The sequence below is a fragment of the Crinia signifera genome, chromosome 3 (genome assembly GCF_055691185.1).
Source record: "Crinia signifera chromosome 3, ASM5569118v1, whole genome shotgun sequence".
NCBI classification, from domain to species: Eukaryota; Metazoa; Chordata; class Amphibia; order Anura; family Myobatrachidae; genus Crinia; species Crinia signifera.
In genome coordinates this window covers 14,124,476-14,140,705 of record NC_139219.1, presented here as the reverse complement: position 1 = coordinate 14,140,705, position 16,230 = coordinate 14,124,476, and the positions used below count along the sequence as shown (strand labels likewise).

The window sequence follows — 16,230 nt, the reverse complement described above, 5'->3', positions numbered from 1 at the left end:
ATCCCTAAAACGCTCCCCCCAAAGCTCGACCGCCACGACAATAGGGAACAGTTCCAAGAGGAGGAGATTTTTTACCAGACCCTGCCGAAACCATAGCTCTGGCCAGAGGGAAGCCGACCAGGCCCCATCAAAGAATGCCCCATAACCGGAAGCCCCCGCTGCGTCTGTAAACAGCTGCAACTCCCTGCTAGACACCTCCCCTGACTGCCAAATGGCTACCCCGTTGAAACCCCTTAAGAAGGAATCCCATGTCCGCAGGTCCCCGCGAACTTCCGCCGACAGTCTGATGAAATGGTGCGCCCTTTTAACCCCGGCAGATGCCCGCTCTAATTTTCGGCAAAAAACCCTCCCCATAGGGATCACCCGGCAAGCGAAGTTAAGTAAACCCAGCAAAGATTGGCACTGTTTCAAGGTAACTTTACCACCCGCTAATGCCCTCTGTATCGCCTCGCCTAGCTTCGCGATCTTATCCGCTGGCAAGCGACAGCAACCAGCTGCCGTGTCAATCTCAATGCCCAAGTAAGTAATACGCATGCAGGGTCCCTCACACTTATCCAAAGCCACCGGTACCCCGAACTCTTTGAATAGCGTCTTAGTGACAAAAAGCAACCTGGCGCAGCTCTCCGAATCTGCGGCACCCACACACAAGAAATCGTCTAAGTAGTGTGTCACCCCAGGTTCGCCCGCCTTGGTGCAGATACACCACTGCAGGAAAGAGCTGAAAATCTCAAAGAACTTACAGGAGACAGAGCAACCCATGGGTAAGCACCTATCGACGTAGTATCCGTCTTCCAGGCGAAAACCCATGAGGTGAAAAGACTCGGGGTGAAGCGGCAGCAGGCGAAAGGCCGACTCAATGTCCACCTTGCCCAAAAGTGCTTGGTGACCTGACCGCTTAACCAGTTCCAAGGCCTCGTCAAATGACTGATACCTCACCGAAGATATCTCCTCCGGTATTGCATCATTCACCGACGCCCCCTCCGGGTGGGATAGGTGCTGTATAAGCCTATATTCCCCAGGGGTCTTTTTGGGGACCACCCCTACCGGTGACAAAACCAAGTTTGGCAAAGGAGGCGCGGCAAACGGACCGACCATTCGTCCTAACCGCACCTCCTTTGCCACCTTATCCTTAACGATGTGGGGCAACTCCCTTGCGGAACGCAAGTTTCTGGGGTGGTGAAGAGGTACGCTGGTAGAAATAGGTATGCGAAAACCTCGCGTGAAGCCCTCACGCAAGAATTTCGCCTGATCCTTGAGCGGATAACGCCCCAGCCAAGGCAGCATGGCCGCGGCGCTAACCGGCGTGGGAGCCCTATTTAGAAGGGACCAAACCGGGCTGCTTACCGCCGCTCCCGGAGCCGGAGGGCCTAGAGCAGTCCTTGGCGGGGTGGTTGTTCCCGCATCTGAGGCAGAGATGCTTGAAGCGGCATTTTGCCCCAACCGTGCAGTTACCGTTGTTAAATGCGAAACAACGGCCCTTTGACTTGGACGCCCCTGGGGCACGAAAAAGACCCCGCTCGCCCTTTTTAGGGACCTTGGAAGATGCCGGCTCGTCCGAGTCCTGGGGGGGGTCGGTGACCTCCAGCCAGACCTCGACGTCCTTCACCCCAAGGTCCATAATACGCAACCCGTGTTGCTTCCTCCTGAACTCCTCATCGTATTTTAGCCAAGCCAAAGGACGCTTCGAACAGAACATGGTATGTATCATATGCAGATACCGCATGACGTTCAGAGCCTCCTCAGGACGTGTCTCAATATAACACGCTGCGAACATGTAAAAGCCTTTCAACCAGTTCACGTAGGAGCGGTGAACCCCCTCACCTATGCCATCTTTTTTCTTGGCGGCCGACAAGGCTTTCCTTGTCTTGTCCGTCAAGGCAAACACATCCACGTATTTACCGCTATCGATCCGATCCCTCATGCGCGGGCGCAAACCCCTTAGCACTTTCGTGTAGGTGCATCTAACCACGTCGGAAGGGCTACCCTCCTCCGGACTGGTGCTCCTACTGCTGCGCCTACGCCGTGAGCGTTTGCTGCGCTTCCGAGACCTACTTCTCCTCTTCTTACCACTCCCCTCTCGCCTGGCACCCCGCCTGCCAAGACTACCCCCGGAACCCGCCCCCAAGGAACCGGGAGACCATTCCACATCACTCTCACCTGATGACGACTCCTGCGTGTCTTGCTCCGTGTCTTCACTCTCAGATGTTGATGTCGTGTCACCATCATCATCCTGCACCTTTGACGCCTCACCTGCAACACAATCAGAAACACCGGACACCGGCACAGAGCTAGGCTCTGGGTTAGCTGCCGCCACCGTGGAGGGACACCCCGCCCCTGTTGGTGCGGGCTGGCCAGCCGCCGTAGACGACCCGCAAAGTGTCGACAGCTGAGCTATCAAAGAAGGGATGGCCGTCAACGTCTGCTGTGTCGTATCTCCCCCGGCCGCCTGTGCTGCCAGGATAGGCGTGATTGCCCCTAACACCGATAGCAGTATTGCAGATGCTGAGGTACTACTAACCCCCTGGGCCGCATTGCCCGAGGTCCCCAGTGCCGGAGGAACAGAAGAACACGCCCCCATCCCGCCTGTCTGCGCGACCGGGAAGGCAGCAGCGGCCTGCCCCCCCCCCCCCCACCCAAGGAGCGGGGTGCACCCCAACTCTGTTGGGCAGGTAGTGGTGAAGGACCAGTGCCACCCCCCAGCCCATCACTGTGTAGGGCGGGCGAGGAATGCGTGCCGACAGCGTCCGCTGCCAGCATGGAAACCCCCGCGGGCATATTAGTAGGGACCCCCTGCTGACCCCTTCTAGACCGGGCTCCCTTCCTAGAGGCTGAGGGGGCTTTATCCCTCGCAGGCGCCTGAGGCCCCGTGCTCCCTGACCTTGTTAGGCCTGAAGGCCCTTCCCCAGCGTGGTTCAATGGCGCATCCGCGCCGTGCTGCAGGCCAAGCCCTTCGGCTCCATCATTACTGGAAGCCGCAGCCTGATAACCCCCACCCGCCCGGCGGCCGCGCCTGCTACGACGCGGACCCCCGGCGGGTAACCCAGAGCTGTCTGTGCCCGACGGCAGGCGCGAGGTCCCGGCCACTGGCAATGACGCGGGAGCCGCAGCGTGATGCTCCGGCTGCGCCGCCCGCCACCGCGCTCGCCCAGCCCGCTCCGGAGGTCGCTCCGACCTGTCTGCCACTCCGGCAGAGGCAGGGGCACTCCCGGGGGACAGCGATAATCGGCGGCGGCGTGACGCCGGAGCCCCGCCATCGGAACCCTCGCTGAATCTGGCGGGGGGAGCAGCTCTCCTCCTCGGGCGATCCATCGTCCACAGACAAGAGAGAAAATGGAAGGACAGAAAATAGGAAACAGAAAAGAAAGATAAAAGGACCAGAATACAGAAAATGGAGGACTCACCAACAGCACCTTCTCCTTCAAAAACCTGCTGAGGAAGAGGTAGGTTAAACTTGAGCAATGCCCTAAGATGTCCTCCTAGCTCCTCCCCCTATTCTACTCCCATCCCCTGTCCTATTCTGCCTAGCAACCCAACTTAACCCTTAACCTACCTGACTGGAACTACACCCACACTTCTGCTGCCTAGAAGTTTATGCTCCTTCATGCAATCCTGCATTCACTCCTCTTTACCATAACCTACCTGTCCGCTCCCCGTTACCATAACCTACCTGTCCGCTCCCCGTTACCATAACCTACCTGTCCGCTCCCCGTTACCATAACCTACCTGTCCGCTCTCCTTTACCATAACTTACCTGTCCGCTCCCCTTTACCATAACCTACCTGTCCGCTCCCTCTATGAGGATGCCGCCAGCGCTTGTTGCATTCACCCAGTGAGTTTACTGTCAGATTGCATTCATGAATATTGTTTAGCCCACACAATATCTGCTGTATTTAGGTCACAGATATTATTAGGTGAGTACAGTCTCTTATAACAAAAACCCACATGTTATTATCATTTATTTGTATGGCGCCACCAAATCCTGCAGCCCTGTACACACAGCCCCTGTGGCTTGAGGCTCCAACCCTTCCTCCAGTGGTCAGTAACCTGGTTACAGAATCATGAGTTTGTTTTTATGGAAACTACACCAAGATTATCCCTCCTACCTATCCAAGTGGGCGGTGCTGACACACCCCTGACCACTGTCCTCTCAAATGATTGGCCGTCCTTCTGTGGTGGCTGGCCACAACCCCTATGGTGGTTCTGTTACACAGATGGTTGCGATTCAAAATCCCTGCACTGAGCTGACAATACTAGCCACTCTGCCACTATGGTGCCCCACATGCGCCCTGTCATTGTCAGCTGTGATATCTACAAAATAGCATGCTGATGGCACAACAGTGCTGACCATTGTGACAACTCTGCTCTGTTACTGCATGGCTGGGATGGCAGGGGGATTGGGCAGCGCTGCCATCATCGTCACAAGGAGCCCTGCAGTCAGTCACTGGGGGGAGACAGCAAGGCGAAGGAGCACAGCAACCCGGGCAAGAAGGAGAAGGTAAGCGGCCAGCAGCATTAACTATCGTGTAGCCTGGCCCCATCCCTCCGACCCCCGGGCATTGCCCCTCTGCCAGGCTCTGTCTCCATAATGGGCTTATTGCCCTGCTGTCTGTCCCTGTCTCGCTTGCTGCAGCGTCTCACCCCAGCCATGCCGCACAGAGCGTCCTCTATATCATTCACCCAGACACACACAGCATGGGAGAGCTACCTCCTGCATTGCTTATGCCCATACTTTCCTTATCACTGAGGTGGGTACAATAGTGGGATAAGAGGATACCACAGGGGCAAGTATAAGGGGCTTACTGTTGTGTTGCATGATGTGTAAAAGGGGTATAGGGTGTGCTACAATACATTCAAAGACACACCCCCTTTTGAGTGACCACACCCCCTATTTCTGGAGTGTGGCTCTCGAATATTTTCTGGAAGTATTAAGTGGCCCCCCAGCTGAAATAATTGCCCACCCCTGCTCTAGTGGCTGCCTGTTGTCCCTGACATGATTTGTTTTGTTTATCTCGTCTCCTGTTTCAGTGAGTGTGAGAAGGAGAGCAGTTTGGCGGATGTTCCCCTGACACAGAAACACAGTGGGCTGCACCTCGCTCTTCCAGATGCTCATGATACAGAAAACGGTAAGTAACACAAGTGGTACAGTATGTGTGTGTGTGTGTGTGTGTGTGAGAGACTCAGATTTGGGCTTCTGTAGTCCAAACCACATTCCCCGCACAACTAAGAATAATGGATATGGCCTATTATGTTCAGATAAAGGCCCTCATTCTGGTTGACTTGGTTAGCTGTGGAGCTTGCAACTTACCGAGTCTCAAAGGGCACACCCCACTGTCATTTTAGAGCAGGGCTGGGCAATAGTGGCCCTCCAGCTGTTGATGAACTACACATCCCAGGATGCTTTGCATTCGTTTTGCTATGTGGCCATGCTGAAACTGATGCAAGGCATGCTGGTATGTGTAGTTCATCAACGTCTGGAGGGCCGCTGTTGCCCAGCCCTGTTTTAGAGTATGTAATTTATTACACTGGTGTCAGACGGATGCTTTGGATTTGCCGCTTTTTTCCCCACATTGGTGTCATTCCAGTTAGGAGCCGCAGAATTGTATAACCATCAATTTGCACAAAATTCCTTAGAGCCCTATGGGGGCCTGAGAACAATTGCGCAAGTTCCTGCAGCCGTAACGTGCGTCATCTGCCGAGATGACTTGTACCTGCCAGATCATCACTTATAATTGGATTGACCCCAATGTGGGATGTCCTGAAGGTCCCACACAATCTCCTCTGAACAAAGGTGTCTCACTTCAGGCTTCTGCTGCTAACACTTTTATGGCTGCAAAATAATAAGACTGAATAGGAAGATGAGAATAATGTACACAGGGGCTGGGGTTATCACCTCATCCCTTTACTTCTGGACACATATTAAGTCAACCTTGATAATGGAAACGCTGTAGATGTGATTTTCCTAGATTTTGCTAAAGCCTTCGACACAGTACCACACAAGAGGTTGATAAATAAAATGGAGGACATGGGATTAGGGGCAAATATCTGTAGATGGGTAGGGAACTGGTTGTGTAATAGAGAACAAAGAGTGGTTGTGAACAGTGCCGTATCTAATATGACACCAGTACTAAGTGGAGTGCCACAGGGTTCGGTTCTTGGGACCATTTTATTTAACATATTTATTAACGATATTGGGATGGGGTTACTCAGCAATGTATCCATCTTTGCAGATGATACAAAACTGAGCAGAGCTATTAAATCATCAGAAGATGTCACCTCGCTTCAAAATGATCTTGACAATCTAGATGAGTGGGCAAAAAAGTGGAAGATGAGGTTCAATGTGGGCAAATGCAAGGTCATGCACCTTGGGAGACATAACCGGTGTGCTAGTTATAACATAAGCGGGGATGAATTGGGTAATTCAGTACTCGAAAAGGATCTAGGAGTCCAAATAGACAACAAACTGGGGTGTAGTGCTCAATGTAATATAGCAAAAAAAAAAGGCCAACAAAACTCTAGCATGTATTAAAAGGGGCATGGAAACTAGGGACTCAAAAGTAATTATGCCTCTGTACAAATCATTGGTTAGACCGCACCTCGAATACGCAGTGCAGTTCTGGGCCCCACACCATAAAAAGGACATCATAGAATTAGAAAAAAATCCAAAGAAGAGCAACAAAGCTTATTAGGGGAATGGGGAATTTAAGCTATGAGGAAAGATAAAACAATTTGGGACTATTTACACTAGAGAAAAGACGTTTAAGGGGGACATGCTCAATATGTATAAATACATTAGGGGCCAATATAAGGAACTATCAAACACCCTTTTTTCTACTAGAAAGGAATCTAGGACGCGAGGGCATGAGTATAGATTAGAAGAAAAAAGATTTTGTTCATCTATAAGAAAAAATTTATTTACAGTCAGAGCAGTCAAACTTTGGAACTCTCTTCCTGGAGAAGTGGTGTTGGCAGACACTATAAATATGTTTAAAATAAGGTTGGATAAACATTTATTGGTTAAAAACATCCATGGGTATGAATAAGTAACAAAATCTGTCTTTAAATTATCAGAACATACTATACAACAAGGGATAAGCTACTATAAACATAGGTTGAACTAGATGGACGCAAGTCTTTATTCAGCCTCACCTACTATGTAACTAACTACACAGGTTCTGTGGCTGGTTGACTTCAAGACTCCATTTCACCTGAATTAATCAGCCACAGAACCTGTGTAATTAATATGTGTCCAGAATTAAAGGGATGAGGCGACAGAGGCACCGATAGGACAGCTGGACCCGGTAAACGGAAGGGGCATGGCCTCTATGGTGTGGCCTCTGAGAGGGGGCATGGTCATGCACCCTTTGAAAGAAAGAAAAATATTTGTTTTTGTGGGGAAACGGGCGCCGGTGGGGGTTTGGGTGGGAACACACACCATCAGCACAGCAGCTGCCTCTCTCCCCAGAACAGCACACGCCCCTAAGCAGCGGCAGCCTGTCCTCTCTCTCCGCACTGCCCGGCTTCCTGCAATGGGGGGAGCGGAACCAGGGCCCTTCCAGCAGGTAAACGTACCCGCTTCCTCTCCACTGCGTTTACCATACTACCCCTTTAAACCAGGGTACTCATGGATCACACAGATTCTGTGGCTGAATAAAACCAGGTGAAATGCAGGCTTGAAGTCAGTCAGCCCCAGAACCTGTGTATGAAGTGAATGTTACAGTGTTGTAAGCCTACTCATAGTTTTGTGTGATGTGATCCTTACTTACTACAGCACACGTTCCATCATACGTTTATTCATTTTGTGGCGTTCATTCATATTTACTGTGTGGGTAGTTGTTTTCTTTCGGGGAGGGAGGTGGGGGGGGGCATGATAATTTTCAGCATCTTATTTCTGTGCTGTTACAGTAAAGGTGGCCATACATCAGAAAGACATTTCACCCAATCATACAATCTCAATGGATTGTATGCAGATTGTGTGCATACAATCCCGGCCCCCGGGAGATTGGAGGATTGGTCCTCTGATCTGACGTGCTGCACGTCAGATAAGTTGGAATTGGGAGCAGATTGTATGTGCTTTTAAGCACATGCAATCTGTCTTTAGATGGATCATACAACCATGAGTCATGTGACCCTCCCTCACTGACTAGCAGAGATGAGAGGTGCGGCTTCCGGGCGGCCCGTGGCAGTGAAGATACAAAAACAAGAAAATTGGCAGCGCTAAGTGATACAATAATTATATCGGGATTGCCTTAATATATTGCATTTATTATGAAAGAATACTAAAAATTTACATGAATATGAAAAAATAAAAAAATGGATGGATTAAAAAAGTTAAAGATTCTAATGCCCCTCACTGTCAGTTTTTGGCTGAAATTCTAAGCTGATGGCTTTAAGTTCTCTTCAAAGTTTACCCCTTGTTTAGCACAACTCAGTGCATCCTCAGCTGAATCAGGTAGCAAATGACATTTGCTACCTGATGGTTGCTGGCAACCTGTAAATTAAAAAAAAAAAAATATATATATATATATATATATATATATATATATATTTTTTGGGATCTTTTGATCCTAGTAGGACAGCCCCCTATTTAAATGAAGCTTCAATCATACAATCATGCAGCAGATGGATTGTATGACGGATTGTATGACAGATTGTGAGTACATTGTGTGTCCGAAACCCACCAAGGACTGCCGGGGAGTTGAAGGGAAATTGGACACAATCATGGTTGTGAATGACTGGTCTTTCAGATGTACAGTTGTAGCCACTCTCGTCCATTCCTATAATAGGATTAAGTGAGTAATAGGATTCCACTGCTAATCCCCTACTGCAGGGGTTCCCAAAGTTTTTGAATCACGGCACCCCAAAGCATCAGAAATGTTTTCGCGGCACCCTTAGGCTAAAGATTTCTCATTGAGAAAGTCAGTAACAAATATTAAGTTAAATAAATTGTGTTTATATGTCATCCTTAAGATCAGTTATGTGGTAATTGACAGGATTCACTTCTGTTTGTCCACAATTTGATTATTATAATGGACATAAAGGACTTGAATTGGTCCTGGACCACTAACCCAGGGCACCCCTGCAAGTCTCCCAAGGCACCCCAGGGTGCCACGGCACACAGTTTGGGAACCACTGCCCTACTGCATTGTTCTATGTATTGTATTGTAGCTGAGAACAATAGGATAGCCATGGTGAGCCATAAGGAAGATGAATGAGAGCGGCTCCATCTGTATGACCACCTTAAGACCGGTCTTTCTGATGTATGGCCGCCTTAAGAACGGTCTTTCTGATGTATGGCCGCCTTAAGAACGGTCTTCCTGATGTATGGCCACCTTTACAGCCCAGCATCATTGGTACATTGGCGTTTCGCTGTGTCTGAAATGGGAATGCCCAGCGTTTCATGGGCGTCCCCATGAAAACTCTAGGCATTCCCATGGGCTTGCGGGCGGGACAAGGAGTGCCTGGAGCCGGCGACTGACGTCACATCACATCAACCGCCCACCCTGTCTTCTTCCCGATTCCCACAAATATACAGTAAGTCGGTCTCCACTGAGTTATATTTGATGGTCGGCGACCAATGATTTCTCCTGCTGCGGGCACATGCGGGGGGATGTGTCTTCTCACGTGGTTGCGTGGGGATACGGCGGGGATGGCAATTCGGTGGGGCAGACCTTCTGAGTCATGGTGCAATGGGGTAAATTTACTAAGGTGGGAGTTCACATGGGATGTTGCTATGGGCAACCAATCTTTTGTCTTCTAGAAGGGGCTAAATAAATAAGTAGATTTTGATGGGTTGCCCATAGCAACATCCCATGTGAAATAGAATTCTCATCTTAGTAAATAAACCCCTAGGAGTTAGGATGTAATCATCAGATATGGGGACTTGCTACATTCAGTGCTAGATGCACTAAGCTCCAGAAACCAGGCCGGAATGTCTACTGAGGCCTAAGAATTATTGATGCACATTTGGAAGAATCGGACAGTTTGTGGGGACCACGGTTCGGATATGTGGATCAACGAAAGCTCAGCCCCTCTGGATGCGAGGGCGAGGGCTAGCAGAGATGTCTGCAGATAGTAATATACAGTGGCCAAGAAGTTCAAAAAGGGATAAATGTCCCACCAGGTAGAATGCACGGGATATGGAGAGCTAGAGCCGAGCCATATGAGCGTGTCCCGGCAGAAGCCAAGCCTGTCTCAAGCTTAGGGGCTAGGAAGCCCAGATTTAGGTTAGGCTTAGAAAAGGGGTCCTGAAGAAGGTGGCTGTGACAACCACCAGGCCAGAAATTCATCTATTATGGATTGATATCCGGATCTTGTTCTATTCCTAAGACAGGCAATAATCAAAACCGTGGAAGAGGCCGAGAGGTTGGAAGCGGTCGGCAACCTAGTCATTTTGCTATCCAAATGTAATTCGGAAGAGGTACCAGAAGTTCTGGGGTCCCCTGGAAGCAGTCTCTGGACGTGCCTAGAAGGGAACAAATCTCCGGAGGGCCAGACGAAGTTTGACAGAATTATTTGGGAGACGTTTTCTGTTTTAATCTTGTAGAGCAACAGCAAAGCCAGAGGGAAAGAGGCATATAGAAGGGGAAGGTTAGTCCATGAGAAGGACATGGCATCCACGTGGAGAGTTCCTTGAGTACAAATTTTGGATATAAATGTCGGAAAGAGACAATCTGGCAGATTGGTATGTTCTTTAGAATCTGGAACGGAACACTTCCGTCCTACTGTACACTACTGTTCTGGGTGAATGCCCACCCAGCCCGTGAGGGATGTGTCTGATGTGGTGACTATGTGGCCCATTTATCATTCAATATTTGCGGATAAATCAACAGTCTTCGAGGGTTAGCAGCAAATATTAAGTATCACTAGAATGTATGTAGGAGGGACGGAGCAGAAATTTCCGATCCCTTCTGCTTTCCCTCCTGCACCGCCGCCGGCCACATCCACCATAGGTTACTATGGAGATGGCGGTAACCCATTGTAACCTATGCGGCAGTGCGGTCAGCAGGGTCGGCAGGGGCTAAGCGCTAACCATGCACCTCGCAGAGACGTGTTCCTTTCAGAGCCATGTCCCTACGAAGGGGGCATGATACATCCCGCTGATTTTACAATGCGATCCAGGGCGATACTATTCCAGCCAGATCCAATTGTAAATGCAATCCTTGATAAATGGGTCCCTATGTCTGTAGGAAGTAGAAGAGATCTGGGAGGAGGAATCTCCCAGTGGACTATGGAAGATAGTATATTTTTTTCTTTTGTCCTTGCCAAATCCTATTAAAGAAAGGATGATAGGAGATTTTAAGATTGTCTGCATATGACAATCCCATCCAATGCCCCACCCCCTTCATCCAATGCCCCACCCACTGTCCCCTTAGCCATGCCCCTTTTGGGCAGCCCACACTTTGCTGAGGCAAGTCTCGATTTAGGAATTAGCAAAGTTGGGAGGTAAGTCTTATTTGTATGTATGTGGCAGACAGACGCGGCTTCCTTCATCCTACAGCGCTGAGGTAAAATCTGACCTCAGGGGGCGGGGCTTAGCCTTATATACAGCACATGCACGTGACCTGCCATGCACGTGTATGACCTGCTGTGCATGTGTACTGCACATGCACACCAGTCATGCATCCATATACCAGGGTATGTCGGGAGGCTTGCACCCTAACCCACCAAGCCTCCCCACGAACAAACATAATACTCTCTATTCAGTAAATTTACCTCCCACAGGGACAATTCAACGCTACTTAAACTCACTGATAATTTTTCCTGTCATTGTTGGCACTGGAATTTTAGGGAGCTGAATAAGAAAATGCATCTCCCTTGTTCTGTTTATGGTGGTGGTAAGTCGACCTGGTGACAATAACATTTTAGGCTTTCCATCACCCACAGCTTTTATGCTTTGTGGTTCTAGCTTGTCTGCAGTTTGCTTTCTGTAGGCTGTTTGCTGTTCCAGAACTTACAAAGCTTATATTTCTACCCTCCTCGCATGGACAGGCACTGGAAAATACCTGCTGTATGGGAAGGTCACTGAATGGCTTTCATGGAAAGTATTTAAATTTTGAACAACACCTGCAGTGTATAATGTTACTGAATACACTTGAAATGAATTATTAAACAATAAAACTAGTTTAATAATGAGTAAGGCAAACTACTTGCACAAGGGTTTATTATTGGCGGAGTGATGAATAGTAATTTCAAACCATTCTTTCATTATTGATGTCATTCACACATTAAAGTCTGGTGTGTTAGTAAGCCGGCTTTTTCCTGCCACACTTTTTCATGAATTAACATTTTTCCTTGAGACTTGTCTAGTCGACTACAATGGAAACATCTTTAATTGACAAATAACGAGCAACGTGTCATAGCCGGCGAGGTGCAGGCTGCACTGGAATGTCTGCGAGCCAGCCTGTGTTTTTAAAGCAGCAATTATTTAAAGGGCAGAAGTGACCGGGCTTCGCCTTGTAAACGATTGAGGCTTTAAAAATACAGACAGACCTGCACAACAGCCTGCGCCTCACAGGTTATGTTGGCCACAGTCTTTTCACCAGTATAACTCAATGTACCAGATTCTGAGGGGTGTTTTCAATCCCGAATTAGACTATCGGCTGTTTTCAACCCTGTAACTTGCCAGTCGTTATTCAATGTTCTGACTGTGTCGGAACGGCCGCAGTTTCGACAATTAGCGGCCATTTCTATCAATTCAGATTCAAACCCATTTCTATCAATTCAGATTCTGAAACTTTAAGGCAACAAAGATCTTCCCTGGTGTCCTGTGATGTTTTCACTTGTTGGGTCTTTAGACAAACCAATCCAAACTTGCATTTTAGGCTTTATTTTGGTTCACACGCTCCCCGGCGTGTTCGCATGGGGGAGCGATGTTTTGCTATGTGCATATGCTGGCAAACTGCATGGGACACACCCATGGGAACGCCCAGCGTTTCATGGGTGTTACCATGAAATTGCTGGACGTTCCCTTGGAAATTTGGCAGTGGCGCGGCTGCCGGGGGCGGGCCGCTGACATCCGGTGATGTTTCCATACAGGGAACATGCAAAGTAAGACACCAGATAGTCTTAGTTTTGCGTGTATGATCCAAATCATTCAATTAACTAATTGCCTTCCCCAATTGCAATACAAATGAACCCTTACTACATGTGTATTTCTTGTGTTCTGAATGTGGCACTTTCCTAAGAAGCCATGTAGATAGGTAATTGATTAATGAGAGAACTGTCTATGCTGCATGGGTGTGTATTACAACTGAAAGTAATTTAGCTATTTTGAGTGTTGATTGTCCGAGCGAATGCGGGCCCGCTAAGGCGACTGGGCTGCGAGGCGTGAGACTTGCTTTTTTCGAGCGAGGGTTTCTCACGTGAAACGGTCCGAGCGCTCAGTGTCTCGAGCGAGGCCGCCGCCCAGCACTTGTTGTCACCAAACATGTATAATCCTCGGTTGCCGCCCAGTTTTGCCCAGTTTTGAAACCGCTCCCTTCGATACACTCACATTACTCCGACTGTTTCCAAGCGTGCTCGGCAGAGTATTTTTTGGTACTTATGTATTATCTGGACTCCCATGTTAAATGCACCCCATTTTTTCATACCCCTACTATCCAACTACGCATGGAGTTGAATTTATATAGTGTGGCGAGCGCAGCGAGCCACCGTGCCCGAAGCGTGGCGAGCGCAGCGAGGGGACACGGTCTCATAAGAAAACCGGGAGTCCAGATATTACATAAGTACCTATTTTTTTCGATGGGTCACGTCCGTGCACGGTTGAGTGAACTGGCACATGCGCATAGCGAACGGTACGCATGCGCAGTAGGCTAGGAAACGCGCTCCGCACAAATTTGTATACAAGCGAATCCATCAGAATAAGGGCCACTGGGTGATTTTGAGCTGAAGGCAGCTCACTATTACCATTTTAGCCGCTTTCAGCTCAAAAGCCGCCCAGTGTGTATGGCCTGGCGGTGGGCGCTGATACGCACTCCAGCATTGCCGGCTGCCACCGCTCATCTGCTGGTATTAGCAACATTGCCTAGGGAAAGCCGTCCACCCCTGCGAAAATCATTAGGACTGGCAAAAATTGCTCAGTGTGTACGCACTGAGCGATTTTCAAACCAGCAATTTTCCCCATCATCGCTGTGCATATATGTGTGTAGGCACCTTTACTCAATCTTCACATGTTACATCTGCCCCACCTGCAGTGCAGCATGTTGTTGAGGAATAATCTTGACCCAGTTATTCCTTAGCTTTTACTTTATAAATCTTATGTAATACTCCTAATTATACACTTTTTTAATAGTTAACAAAGATTTTCAAAGAAGCTTTTTTACATGATCATTTTCACACTTGGGCCACTCTTTAATTACTATTAACTTTTCATTTATTCTCCTAAAACAACATTTTGATAAATTAGGATAATGGACAGGACAAACAAAAATCAATATGAACAAAATTAAACAGCGCACACTAAAGCTAAAATAAACCCATTTATTATACACAAAGACTGAATAAAAATTCTGGTTCAATTACCTTAAAATCAAAAACTAACAGAAACATGTAGATTAATGTTGCTACATTAAATAGAATCTGTCTCCTTCAGTAAAACCCCCATAGGGTATGAATGCCATTATAGGCTAGTATTGATGGTATAATTTAGTAGGCCAAAATAAATGTAACACAATCCAGCAAGGTGGTAAATGTTTCCCATTCTGTGGAGATTATATGGAATCATTTTTTGGCAAAGATTGCTTAGGTTCTTTTGTTGACTTTGATCATTAGCTGGCAGTGAATGCGGATAGAGAAGATTTGAACCAATCGAAAACTTGATCCGGATGTTTGAAAACTGCCGCGTTTCGTTGCCCATTACAAATCAACGTCTTTTACAACATAGGCGGCTGCCAATTCAAATTTTAGCAGCCTGATGAATGTAAATTTTGCTTTTCAAAGATCCGAGTCTGTACCTGCAAGTCCCAGACGTTTAACGTGAAAATGGCCAGCCCTTAAGGCGAAAGATTCACCCCCCTTCCCCCCTAAGTTAGTCTGTACACAACAAGTAGGTCAGGATCAGAGTGATTGGTGGGAGACAGGGCAGGACTGAATTAAAGACCACACAGATCTGGGGCTGGAAATAATCAATTGCTGATTATAAGAAGTGTAGGAGGTGTGGCCAGTTCTGAGTAGGAGTGGCTAGTGCTATGTCGGCGTGTACATCCCTGATCCCCTACAGTTTCAGACCCAGTATCTCTCTAAATATGAAAAAGTATAAAATTGCATATCATTTTTTAGAGGTAAATAGAATCCACTCTTTATACTTATAATTTATGACTGACCGGATGGACAGCTGATCCTCATAGCTATCCTCACGATGTGCATATATTTATGTTCTAGCCCCATCCACCAATTACAAAATAAAAAAATAAGTCTTTATGACAAAAAATAAATAAAAAGAACACCTGTCCTCATCCGGCCATCGGCAAGTGTCACCCCTGGGCACGTTCCTCACACGTAGTGGGAAATCCACCACTGTTTGTACAGGCGGTTACTGTGGAACTTCTAAGACACCATCTCCACACTTTCGCTTGAGGGTTTGGATAGTGGCCCTTATTCTGGGTGACTTGCTCGGGTGCAAATCCGCACTCTTGCAAGTCATCCAGAACCCGCCCGGTGAATGGTGGTACACCCGCCCCCATTCGCACGCCGGGTTCGTTCGTCCGGCACACAAATTGATGTTTTATATAAACAGCCATTCGCTTGACAGTGGGAACCTCCCATCTTTCGATAGTAGCCGACCATCGAATGATGGGAAAGGTACACGTATATGTACAGGTGGTCCAGAACACTCGTACATATGAACGTAGAAATGCAGTGATATGGGCGGGCAGCTAACATCCGGTTGTGTCAGCTGCCCGCTCCCCCGCACGTGCGTCACGACCGGCATTACCATATGTACGCCCAGCGGGTTCTTTGGAATGCCTACGAAACGCTGGGCATATGCATATGCTAATGCCCCTGGACACGCCCTCTCTGCCCCCCGTTTGCAAGGCAGGGAGCGTGCAATCCGCGAACAGATAAAGCGCCGAGTTCGCATGCTCCCAGCGTATGCACATGCGCAGAAATGCAGCTGCTCATACGCAAAACATCGGTCCCTTTGCGAATTCACACCCAACCGAATCAATATGAATAAGGGCCAGTGGGTATTGGTGGCAGAGTGGGGAGTAGCAGTAGATTTACGTTTTTGCC

At 48.3% G+C, this 16,230-nt stretch overlaps 1 protein-coding gene across 5 annotated transcripts in view; it reads left to right on the top strand.

Annotated features, from left to right (window-relative positions):
- Nucleotides 1-16,230, top strand: part of TTC7A (tetratricopeptide repeat domain 7A) — a 368,146-nt gene that overhangs the window by 235,814 nt on the left and 116,102 nt on the right. For all 5 annotated transcript variants that reach the window (XM_083175293.1, XM_083175295.1, XM_083175292.1 and 2 more), the window contains one exon: nucleotides 5,026-5,123. In XM_083175293.1, the coding sequence (XP_083031419.1) occupies nucleotides 5,026-5,123 (98 nt within the window). The remainder of the gene's footprint in view (nucleotides 1-5,025; nucleotides 5,124-16,230) is intronic.